Source organism: Gracilinanus agilis, chromosome 2 (assembly GCF_016433145.1).
Source record: "Gracilinanus agilis isolate LMUSP501 chromosome 2, AgileGrace, whole genome shotgun sequence".
In the NCBI taxonomy this organism is placed as follows: Eukaryota; Metazoa; Chordata; class Mammalia; order Didelphimorphia; family Didelphidae; genus Gracilinanus; species Gracilinanus agilis.
In genome coordinates, this window is record NC_058131.1 from 424537434 (window position 1) to 424550366 (window position 12933).

At 40.8% G+C, this 12933-nt stretch overlaps 1 protein-coding gene across 2 annotated transcripts in view; it reads left to right on the plus strand.

Moving 5' to 3' along the window:
• Positions 1 to 12933, plus strand: part of ADSS1 (adenylosuccinate synthase 1) — an 84004-nt gene that overhangs the window by 55608 nt on the left and 15463 nt on the right. For both annotated transcript variants that reach the window (XM_044664647.1, XM_044664646.1), the window contains 4 exons: positions 6942 to 7049; positions 7283 to 7364; positions 8117 to 8243; positions 10950 to 11104. In XM_044664647.1, coding sequence (XP_044520582.1) covers positions 6942 to 7049; positions 7283 to 7364; positions 8117 to 8243; positions 10950 to 11104 — 472 coding nt within the window. The remainder of the gene's footprint in view (positions 1 to 6941; positions 7050 to 7282; positions 7365 to 8116; positions 8244 to 10949; positions 11105 to 12933) is intronic.

A 12933-nucleotide genomic window follows, 5' to 3' on the forward strand; every position in this document is an offset into this window, starting at 1 on the left:
GTTGTTAGCACCTTTCTTCTCTCTTAATATTAAATGTCAAATTGTGTGTGTGTGTGTGTGTGTGTGTGTGTGTGAAAAATGATTATGTCTGACAATCCATCTGAAAAATTAGCTTAATTTTCTGTAATGGCTGACTGGAAGGCCATTGGCATAAGATTTATTGATGGAGATGCATCACTCAGTTCTCTGTGCTTTTATGGGGGTAGAGCGGATGAGAGCTGAAGAAGAAAGCATGCACTTCTAGCTTCAGGAAAGAAGACATCTGGTTCCAGACTCTCTACAGGTGCTTAAAGGGAGAGAAAGACTTTGGGAAGAAGCCAGTAAATGAAGGAGCTAATGACCTCAGTCATGTTCCTATCCTTAGCTTGCTATACTAGAGACTTCAGGGCATTTTCTCCCCTGTGAGATCTGAGTCTTTCTCTCTGGTAGACCTGTTATCTTACTCTCAATGGAAGACATTGTTTACACTGTGCATGGTCTAGTACAGTAATGGCAAACCTTTTAGAGATGGAGTGCCGGGCCCCACCCCCACCCTACCCATGCCTGCCCTCCCACAGATCACATGCTGTGCCCCTCCCCCCACATGCTAGGTATGCCCTGTTCCCCCTTACCCTGCACAGGGGAGGGAGGAAGCGCTCCCACTGGGCTTCTGGGCAGAGGAGTGGGTAAAGTGAGGAATGTCCTCAGCATTTATAGAGAGGGGGAGGGGAGTGACCTGAACACTTCACTTCCCTCCAGCTCTACTGCCTGTGAGCTGCCCACCTTACCCCTGTGCTGCTAGGCAGATGGTGTGAAAAATGTCACGGGGGAGGGGAGCAGCTCCGCCCAAGTCCCTCTGCCTTTCTAGTAATGAACTCGGGGGGAGGGGATGCCACATGCCCACAGAGAGTGCTCTGCATGCCATCTTTGGCACCCATGCCATAGGTTTGCCATCACTGGGCAAGTACATAGTCTTCTATTTAAACCTTCTCCAATTTTTGTTTTCCTGTCAACTGAGATAAATAGGTTTATTTGCTTTTCACTTACTTAACTTCTACTGTGTTAATTATAGATTTGACATTCAGAGAGAAGGGAATCAAGTCTTAGATATATAACTTGGGGTACTCCTCCATTAAAGGAGAGCAATCAGGAGTACAGCTTGAACTTTTTTTTCTAAACCCTCACGTTCCATCTTAGAAACAATACTATGCATGGGTTGCAAGGCAGAAGAGTGGTAAGGGTAAGCAATGGGGGTTAAGTGACTTGCCCAGGGTCACACAGGTAGGAAGTATCTGAGGCCATAATTGAACCCAGGACCTCCTGTCTCTAGGCCTGGGTCTCAATTCACTGAGCCACCCAGCTGCCCCCCCACTTGACTTTAAAATTATTTTTCCTAGACTAACAATATTTAAGGGAGCAGATAAATATAATTCTGCCCTGGTCCCTCCTCTCTTTGAGTAGAGAAGAGTGGGATCATCTGGCCCCAATCTCTCTGCAGGAATCAAAGTTATCTTTGGAGAATGTTAGGGAAAGAAGTCTCTAGAGATATCCATATATGCTTCCTTTGCAGCCAAAATTCCCAATGTAATAAAGTGAGGATAAGGACATGAGGTCACCAGCTCCTCTACATAGCTTCTTTCCATCATAGTCTTTCTCTCCCTTCAGGGACCTAAAGAGAATTCAGAATCAAGTGTTTTCTCTTTCTCAAATCTAGAAACTCCTCTTTCAGACTCGCAGAAAATCCAACTTTTCACCAAGTGTTAAATCTCAACCAGTGAATAGAGTCTTATGTAAATATCCTTTTTTTTTTTAAGTATTGGTTCCCAGGCAGAAGAGTGGTAAGGATAGGCAATGGGGGTCAAGTGACTTGCCCAGGGTCACACAGCTGGGAAGTGTCTGAGGTCAGATTTGAACCTAGGACCTCCTATCTGTAGGCCTGGCTCTCAATCCACTGAGCTACCCAGCTGCCCCCTAAATATCCTTTTAGTTACCTGCTACACCTCTATTTTGCTCCAAAATTTTCCTTCCCTCATCACTGGGGTCTTTCAGCACCCTAGTCTCTTCATTCTAGAATATATGGATTAATTAATATAGTTTAATCCTAAAAGTGAACCATGGCCAACTAATTTGGGAAATACTGACCAGGAGGGCAACACTGGTCTGAGAATCTCTGTCAGGAATTACAAAGAAGTTATTTTAACCTTATTTTTACTGATGTCTTTCATTTTTATATCATCTTCATTTCTAAAAATACTCGGAAAGTCATCTCTTATAACAAAGATTTAAAAAGAAATTTTTTTAAACTGCTCAGTAAAAATAACCAACACGTAAATCCTATCTGACAGTATACATACTATTCTACTCCCATAGTTCCCCACCTTTGCAGAGGGGAGAAAGTTTAGTTTTTCTCAATTCTTCTCCAGGGCCAAACATAGTCATTATAATTACAGAGTTACATTTCATTTTGTTTTCATTCTAGGGGAAAAAAATTAACAAACTTTGAGCAAGATCCTGAATTGTCTCTGTTCTGATCACCAGCCGATCACTGTTTAGCAAAGGCTCCCCTATATTGTTCCTATTGAAAACTGTGCCCCACCCCTACCCCGACACACACTAAGAGGGGAGAGAAGAGGAAAGGGGAAAAAGAAGAAGCATTCATTAAGCGCCTGTTATATGCTAGGTATTGTGTTAAGCACTTTACAAATATTATCTCATCTGATCCTCACAACAACCCTTTGATGCTATTATTGCCTCCACTTTACTAACTGAAGAAACAGAGCTAAACAGAGGTTAAGTGACTTGCACAAGGTCACATAGCTACTAAATGTCTGAGGCTGGATTTGGAATCAGGTCTTCCTAACTCCAAGCCAAGCATTCTATCCACTGTATCACTAGCTACCAAAAGTGAATTTGGGAGGGGAAGTTTATATGTGAAAACAGGAAAGTGGCCTGAGAGGAATGAAGTAATATTGGATGAATTCTAGACAGCTAGTGTTGCAGTAGATAGACCTGGAGTCAGGAAGACTCATCTTTCTGAGTTCAGATCTGGCCTCAGACACTTACTAGTTGTCTGACTCTGGACAAGTCCCTTAATCCTGTTTGCCTCAGTTTCCTCATCTGTAAAATGAGTTGGAAAAGGAAATAGCAAACCACTCCAGTATTTTTGCACAGAAAACCCCAAAAGGGATCAGAAAGAGTGAGATGACTGAAACCACTGAACAACAACAATGCAAGAAAGCTAAGGTGGGGAAGAAAGGGATCCTCCCCTGAGGATCCTGGTCCAGTCAGTGAAAGGTAAACACAGACCAATGGAAAAGTGAAAAATGATCTTCTGTAAAGGAAATAGCTCAGGGCCTTCTTGAGATTCTGATTCTATCTTGAAGTCAGATGAGGGGATGCTCACTTTTTTTTTTTAAAACCTTACCTTCCATCTTAGAACCAATACTGGTTCCAAGGCAGAAGAATGATAAGGGCTAGGCAATGGGGATTAAGTGATTTGCCCAGGGTCACACAGCTAGGAAGTGTCAGAGGTCAGATTTGAACTCAATACCTCCCATCTCTAAACTAAGCTTTCAATCCACTGAGGCACCTAGCTGCCTCCAGAACTCTCACTTTCTAACCAAGTGTTTTCTCTTTTTGCACCTTACTTAGTCACACAAAAGACCTGATTATCAAGCCACAGAAAATAGCTTCCTAGGATTTAGAGCTGACATCATGCAATCTAATCCAATTCCCTCATTTTAGAGATGAGAAAAATGATATCCAAAAAAACCGTTAAGTGATTTGACCAAGCTCATAGTAGCAATGTCAGAAATGGAATTCAAATCCTCTGACAGTAAATCCACTGTTCTTTCCACTCGGTCTACCTGTCTCTTCCTGATCTTTGGTAACCTTAGGTGACTTCCCTGATCTTTGATTATCAACTCAAGACCCCAAATACTCAGACTTTCCTGATTCTTCAGCCTAACTTGGTTCCCTGACCTCAAGATCAAGAAAGCTAGATTTGGGATCTGAGGACTTGGGCTTGAATTCCAGCTCTCCCGTTTACTAGCCTGGTCTTAGACAAGTTATTTAAACTCTCTTGGTCTCAGTTCACTTATCTTTAATATGAAACTAATTTCTAAGTTCTCTTGAAGCTCTAAATACCTGGGAGGCTATTTGGTGTGCTAGAGGGCTGGTCCCAGAGTCAGGGGGATCTGTTTCATGTCCTGCTTGTGCTATGGGACCATGGGCAAGTCCCTTAATCTCTTAGTCTTCTAGGTAATTCTTTAGGACTACAAATTGCAGAGAAGTTTCTGTTTTGCTTTGAGAGATTGGTGTTTCTTCTCTAGAAGGTTCTTATAATATATTAAACATAGGTAAGTTTAACAAAAATACTATATACCATATCTAAACCCTAATTACCTTTTCCCTTCTTCCTATCATTGTCATTTTTCTTTTTCTTTTTTTTCTCCCCTTTATCTCTGCATATTTCAAAACCTAAAAGGGTACTTTCCAGAATTTATTCATAAGGAAATAGAGAATATGCAAATTCAGAAACAGTAAGTCACAGAATAACCATTACAAGTATATAAACAGAAGAGTTCCTTAGTCTCAGGCTTAGTGGCCTTTACCTGAAAATGTCCAGGTCTATACTGGGCAAAGCCCCATTCCCCTAGGCAGCCAAATATAGTAGCTCCCCACCACCACCACCACCACCACCACCAAGAATGAGAATGCCATCTTCCCTCCCAACATGCTAAAATTTTCCCATTTGGGTTCTCTGGACTCCATTCATGGATCATTCTACAACGCCCAGCTCATGCTAAGTCAATCAGAAACCCCTCTGACGGCCTACAAAAGCATTTCTGTTACTAAGATGTGAGCTAACTCACTCCCACCCAAATCCGGATAACAGATAGGCCATTCATTGGAAGTGAGCGGAGAAGATCACTGGGAGACCCCTGAACCAATGAAGTCATAGTTCCATTGATGTTGCTCAGTTGTTTCAGTCATGTCCAACTCTTTGTGATCCCAGATGAGGTTTTCATGGCAAAGATTCTACAGTGGTTTGCCATTTCCTTCTCCAGTTCCTTTTACAGATGAGGAAACTAAGGGTAACAGAGTTGAGTGACTTGATCAGGGTCATATAGCTAGGATGTATCTAAGTCCAGATTTTCACTCAGGTCTTCTGATTCCAAGCCCTGTGTTCTATCCATTGCACCACCTAGCTGCTTTCTTCAAAGATAGTAATTGGCCCTGATTCAGAGACCACCTCCAGATCACATAACAGGTACCCTCCCCCTTTACACCCTACTTTCCTACCTGACCATCTTCTCCTTGTCTCTTTGTCCCACCCCTGCTTAAAGAACTGCACCCCCTCCTCCATGGCTAGTTCTTGACCAAGGGTCCTCTGACTCTTCTCCCTGCCCCAATCCTTCTTTTGTCCTTTTCTGTGGATCAGTCCTAGTGCAGGCCCCTGGTGCTTCACCTTGGTGGGACATGGCAAGGTTCATCTTCTCCCCCAACCCAACCATTTTTTTGGAAAGATTCTGGTCTGGGATGATTCTGGCCGAAACCCCAAGATAAGCCAGGGCCTACCTAAATAGCAAAAATGGAGGATTCTAGGGATCTCTTGCTCTGGACAGACCAAAGGTACTTTACTCACATAGTTTTAAAATTAATATTCAGTGCCTCCAAAGTATGATATTTATAAGGATTTTATCAAAAGCGCAGGGAAAGAGTCCCAACTCACCCTTTACCATGCCGCCTCCTCTCCCAAAAAGCCCCATTGCTACGCCCACAACAACCATCTCAAAACAGCCCGTGAAACCCACAACCAATAGGAAAAGGCTTAAGGAATTATGGGTATGGTAAAAGGGAGTTTGGGTAATGTAGTTTAAAGGGGTACAAGGTCTTTTCAACTTTACATTTTCCCCCCTGTGATCCTTTGGGAGACAAGTCTCCCCAATGGATCATGAAAACATAATCAAATTAAAGTTTACAATCCACTGAGCCACCTGAGCCCCAATACCTCTAAATGGAACCTCAGAAATTCTAAATAACACACCTTCTGCTATGAAGTTCTGGAAAGAGGACTGGAATTGGACTCAGGGTCTTAGCTTCAAATCCCTGCTTTAATACCAACTAGATATGCAAATTTGGGTGAGTTACTTTACTTTTCCCAACTTCAGTTTCCCCATCTGTAAAATGAGGGAGTTAGACTAGATCCCTATTAACTAAATAGTTCGTAGTCATATAACCATGGTTAAGCTCAAGCTTGAATCCTGCCTGCTTTAGAAGGACCTCCCTCACCACCCTAGCCCACAAACCTCTCCCTCTTCCTTGAACCCCTACAGCTCTCTACCCCTGATTTAGAAGTTAGTATATCCTGTTTTATATTGTTATTTAAATTTTCGTGTGTTCTCATTCCCCAAAAAGCACGTAAGCTCCTCAGGGACAAGGCCCAGATTTGTTCCTTCACTAAACTCTCCCAAATCCCAGAGTAGAAGCAGCTGAGCCTTGGCTTATTTGTTTACTCATTGACTGGTTACACTGAATAAATCACTAACTGGATAACTGACTTCAAATCATTAAACACTGAAGTAAGTAGAGACATAGATTTTCAATTTATCTAATCATTCTATATTTCCCAGAATCCTAGAATCTTATTGCTGGAAGGACCCTGAGAGACCATTTAGTCTAATCTTCTTTTACAGATAGAGAAACTGAGGCTTAAACAGCAGAGGTAACTTGTTCAAAAACATATGGCATTTTTAAATATGCCCTCCATATTGTATAGCATGCTGGGAGGTAAGAATTGGTTGACCAATTGGACTCCAAAAATGAGAGTAAAACAAGAACTACCCATGAGAAGAGAGACTTCCCTGGTAGAAAAGAGGGAGCAACATTCCAGCCCATAGTCACTCAAGCAGGATATAATACTTAAGTTATATCATTGGAATGATCTCTTTTTATTTCAGTATTGGTACCACAAAGAAAGGAATTGGACCAACATATTCTTCAAAAGCTGCCCGGACAGGACTTCGCATTTGTGACCTTCTTTCAGATTTTGATGAATTTTCTGCAAGGTATAAACCTCTCAGTGATTCCTATGGGAGACAGAAAGTGAAGCATAATGTTCACCTCTGAACTTATCCCAAAGCCAGGAGAAAGGAGAAAGAATGGACACACATAGGGTTAGCAGCTCATCTAAGATCCAGACTATGGGGAATTCAAGGACTGCTCTTGGGTACATCTGGTACATCTGGCTACATCTGGAATTCTACCTGAGAAAAAGATCAATTTGTCTGTTGTTTTGTAGGTTCAAAAATCTGGCCTATCAATACCAATCAATGTTTCCTACTTTGGAAGTGGATACAGATGGACAGCTCAAAAAACTCAAGGTACAGATGCTCTGCTTGGGCTACTTAAAAGTGACAGTAAAGTGGGAGTGAGATTTCACAGAATTCAAAGCTTGAAGACTATGAATTTGTTTTTAAAATATTTTGATAACTGCATTTGAGTATAATTAGTTTTCTTTATAATCCTATATATTTTATCTTATTCATTTAAAGTTAACATTTTATAAAAAGGTCTATGGGCTTCACAGATTGAAAAAGGGGTCCATCACACACACACACACACACACACACACACACACACACACACACACTCACACACACACAAAGGTTCAGAACACCTGATCTAGTTCAACCTCGTCATTTTACAGGTATGGAAACGGAGGCCAAGAAAACAGAAGTGACTTAATCAAAACCATATGTAGCAAATAGATTGGACTTCATATCAGAAGATCTGATCAAAAAATTGACTCACCTGTGTGACTGAAAAACTCTCTTATCCATCAGCCTCCATTTCCTATTCTATAAAAAGAAGAGTTTTGAATTCACTGGTCTCTCTAAGTCCCTTCCAGTTCTAAATTGTAAGATCCTAAGAAGGCAGAGAAATAAACATGGTGAAATGTGCCAGTGATGCCCTCCCAATAAGGTCTAGAGTCATGGCTTCTCTATGTTTCTAGTGGAAGAAAGTGGTTTTTAGTTCTGAAGGCCATAGCTATATGGGGAAGGAGATGAGAGGAGCAGAGAGAGAACCCTTTTCTCTCATTGCTCATGATCTCCATTTCTACTAATACCTGCAGGTCTTAGCTGAAAGAATCAGACCCATGGTACGAGATGGAGTATATTTCATATATGAAGCTCTTCATGGCCCTCCAAAGAAGATTCTTGTGGAAGGTGCCAATGCGGCTCTCCTTGATATTGACTTTGGTAAGTTAAAGCCCAGTGGAGCCAGCTCAGTTCCAGGGTAATGGCTGGTATCTGGGGAACAGTTAGTTACCTAACTGTATGGCATGATTTGGAAAGTGCTGGGGCAATTAGGTGGTTCTAGATAGATAGATAGCCAAGCGAGGAGATAGAAGGTTGTGGTTGTGACCCTGACTGAGTCACTTAACCCCAATTGCCTAACCCTTACTACTCTTCTGTGTTGGAACAAAAACTTAGTATTAATTCCAAGGTGGAAGGTAAGGGTTAAAAAAAAAAAAGAATCACTACTAATGATCAGTTCCAAGGCAGAAGAGCAAGCAATTAGGATTAAATAACTTGGCCAGGGTCACACAGTTAGGAAGTATCTGAGGTCAAATTTGAACTCAGGATATTCCAACTCCAGACTTGGCTCTCTATCCACTGAGCCAACTACCTGCCTCTTTAGTATTGATTCTAAGGCAAAAGGTCTAGAGACAGGGATAGGTTTTGATAAGCAGGAGGTAGGACTGGAAAGAAGCACAGGTAATGCTGATTTTACACAGCCATGGATTGGTAGGATAAAAGTGAACCCATTTCTTTGATCTGCTGCTCACAGGTGATTGATGGGGGAGCCCTAGAGTTGTGCAATGCTCTCTGAAGGTTCTCGTGGGATAGAGGAACTCAGGACAGATGTAGCCAAGGGAAAGCTGAATGTTTATTCCTTGTCTCCTGTAGGAACAGAACAGGAGGATTGGGTTGAATGATACTTGGCTTTGATTTAGCACTTTTAACTTTCTAACTTATCAGTATAATCATTTACCTCCCTCAAAAATTACTGAGCATTTTCTTTGCATCTCTCTCATGCACTAATAGTTAAATATTGTGTATTAATGCTGGAATATTCTCTCCTTCATTCTTTTTGCCTAAGTGATTCCCATTCATAATTTTTTTCATTTTTTTAATTTTTATTTTGAATATTTTCCCATAGTTACATGTTTCATGTTCTTTCCCTCTCCCCCAAACTCCTCTAACCCCCCTTAGCTGATGCACAATTCCACTGGGTTTTACATGTATCATTGATTAAGACCTAATTCCATAATATCCTATTCATACTTTAAAGGCCATATCAAATGCCATTTTCTTTGCAAAACTTTCCTTGCTCTCTCTTGGTCATCTATAACCTCTCAAACCTTACGTTGCCATTGTTTTTTTAAATTATTTAATAAACTTTTCATATATTGTTATGTTTTGGAGTTAACCTCTAATACTAAACTGTAAAAACATCTAAATATTGTATCTTCAACACGGGATGCCATATACCATAGGCACTCAATAAGTGTACATGGGATTTAATTTCATTTAAAACCCATTTTCTTTATTGTGTAATATTATCTATGAGCTTAACAAGAATCTCAGAGGTATAAAGGGATGTACTTCTTCTCTGGCTATCATCCTTGAGATCAATTGATAAGACATGCTTAAGATTAGGTTTTATTCTTTCCTGAGTCCCAAATCCTTTCAGCTAGTCTTGTTTAGTAACTGAGTACTGGAAACTAACTTTTATAGATCTCATCCCCAAACCTTTCTATTATAAATCATTTGGAACACAGACTGGAGCAAAAGCACAGGACTTCAAGTAAGGAAGGGTCTTCGAAATTTAACTAGTCCAACCCCCTCGTTTTGTAGAGAGGATAAGTGACAACAAACGTTATATAAAGAGTGAGTAACAGACCAGATCATCTGTCTCTAATGCAAGTGCCATGTTCCTTTTGCCTAGTCAGCCCTCTCTCCCTCCTCACATATTTACTAAATACCTACTAAGTGCCTATTCATATGTAAGATAATAATGCCATTCTAGGTAGGGAGACAAGTGTACAGAAGATATAAGGAACGTTCCTCATCTGCTGTACCTCAGATGATAGCACTGAACACAGTCGTAACCAATACCCTACCATGGAAATGGCACTATCAGAGAGTCAAGAAACCAAGCTTCACTGGAAGGCCCAAGACTGTTCCCTCTAAAAGACTGCTGTATTTCACAGATTGTTCTTTTAGCTTATTTATCAGAGGGCTTCATTAGGAAAGTCCAGGTCGCCTGAGCCATCTGCCACCTACTGCTAAAGGCATGTGAATAATGTGTGCAGGATATAAATAAAAGAAGTTGGGGAGAATGTCGTGGTTGTTGTTCAGTCTATGTGATCCCCTAGGCCAGAGCACGCCAGGCACTTCTATCCTCCACTATCTTCCAAAATCTGTCCAAGATCACATTTGTTGTTTCCATGACACAATCTATCCTCTTCCATTCCCTTCTCCTTTTGTCTTCCATCCTTCCCCAGCATAAGAGTCTTTTCCGCTGAATCCTGTCTTCTTATGTAGTCAGAGTATTTAAGCTTCAGCTTCAGTATTTGTCCTTTCAATGAATAGTTTGAATTTTCTCCAAATATTGACTTATCTGACCTCCTTGCTGTCCAAGGAACTCTCAAAAGTCTTTTCCAGCACCACAATTTGAAAATGTCAGTTCTGCAATGCTCAGATTTCCCTATGGTCCAACTTTCACAGCCACATATTGCTATTGGAAAAGCCATAGTTTTTACTATATAGATATTTGTCAGCAACGATGTCTCTACTTTTTAGTATACTGTCCAGATTCTCCATAGCTTTTCTTCTAATTGCCTAGGGGAAATAGGGGAATGTCAAATGTCATTGGTTCAAATCTCTTGTCTCTTCCAGGCACTTACCCCTTTGTGACTTCATCTAATTGCACCGTTGGGGGAGTGTGCACAGGGTTGGGGATCCCGCCACAGAATGTGGGAGAGGTGTTTGGTGTGGTTAAGGCCTATACCACCCGCGTGGGAATTGGTGCTTTTCCTACTGAACAAATCAATGTAAGTCTGCCAATCAAACCATCAGCTTATCCAGGGGTCGGCAACGTATGGCTCTTTCTGCAGGAGCCATAAAGTCCATTTTTTTTTCAGGCGCTGTTACAGGAGCGCTCACTGTGAGCACTGTACGGCTCTCACAAAATTACATTTTTAAAAATGTGGCATTTATGGCTCTCACAGCCAAAAAGGTTGCCGACCCCTGAGCTTATCTTACTAAGGGTCTTCGAGTACCAGGACCTTAGAGATCATTTAGTCCTATGGTAGCCTGATTAAACCCAGAGAGATTTCCTTAAATCGGACAAGTAGTTAAGTAGAAGAATAGGTACTGATTCTAATCAGTATATCACTTCCCAGGTTTCTCATCTATAAAGTGGGATCTCAGCCCCCACCTCCACCCCACAGAGCTATTTTAAAGACCCAGGAGAGCCTTCTGATTAGATAAATGCAAATTTAAACTCACTGAGTTACCATCTCACACCTAACAGATTGGCCGATATGATAATAAAGAAAATAAATATTGGAGGGAATGAGGCAAAATTGGGACACTAATGCATTGCTGGTGGAATTGTAAACTGATCCAACCATTCTGGAAGGCAATTTGGAATTGTGCCCAAAGGACTTTAAAAGAATGCATGACTTTTGATCCTACAATACCGCTACTGGGTTTGTACCCCAAAGAGATTAAAAATATATATTTGTTAAGGACTCGGGAGAAAGAACATGCTTTTTTAAAATGGAAATACTTTAAGTAGGAGAAACATCAGATTATCTGAATTATTATTTTACAAAAGAAGTCTAAAACATAGACACAACCCCCCAAAGACCTGATGAATGACTTGACTTTCAAGTCCCAAACAAAGTAAAAAACAGAAGTGTAATAGAGTAGAAAAGGCCCAGGACTTAAAGCCAGGACACCTACCTTCTATTCAGAACTCTGCTACTTTTTATCCTAATAGTCCTAGGAAAGACTCACTCAGCCTCCCAGGATCTGTTTCTTCAATGTTGAAATGAGGGAGTCAGGTCCAAGGTCCCTTCTAATCCAAATATTCTTTGATTCTACATCTATGGAACTTTATCTGTGATAGGCATACTGGAATTAGGGCAAAACCCAGAAAACCTGTCTGTGTATGGTGAGCAAATGTTTGACTGACATTCAGCTTCCAACAGCTCTGAGGTGCAGGACAGAGAGTTAATTAAGCCTAGGATCAGGACAAACTTGAATTCAAATCCATCTTGAGCACTTACTAATTGCATAAATCTGGGCAAGTCTCTTTAATTTCTGTTAGCCTCAGTTTCCTCATTTGTAAAATTGGATTATAATAGCATGTTGTTAACATTATAATAACATAACAGGGTTGTTGTGAGTTTCAAATGAGAGATAATATCTTTAAAGCAATTAACATAGCATATAGCACATTATAGGTGCTATAAAATAGCTGATATTATTATGATAGTGCTTAGCACAGTGCCTGGCACATAGTAGGAGATTAATAAATGCTTATTTCAGGCCACAGCTAGGTGGCTTAGTGGCCTAGAAACAGGAGGTCCTGGGTTCAAATATGACCTCAGATATTTCCTAGCTGTGTGATTCTGAGCAAGTCACTTAACTCCCACTGCCTATCCTTTACTGCTCTTATGACTTGGATCCAATACAGAGTTAAGAGGTTTCTTAAAAATAAAAATGAAATAATAAATACTTCTTTCCCAAATAACCCAAACAAGTCAAACAACCTTGATACCTTAAGACAAAGCATTAGCAACAATTATTCTAACGGACTCAAATTTCAGAATCATGACATGTTAGAGCCAAAAGGACCTCTAAAAAAAAAGGG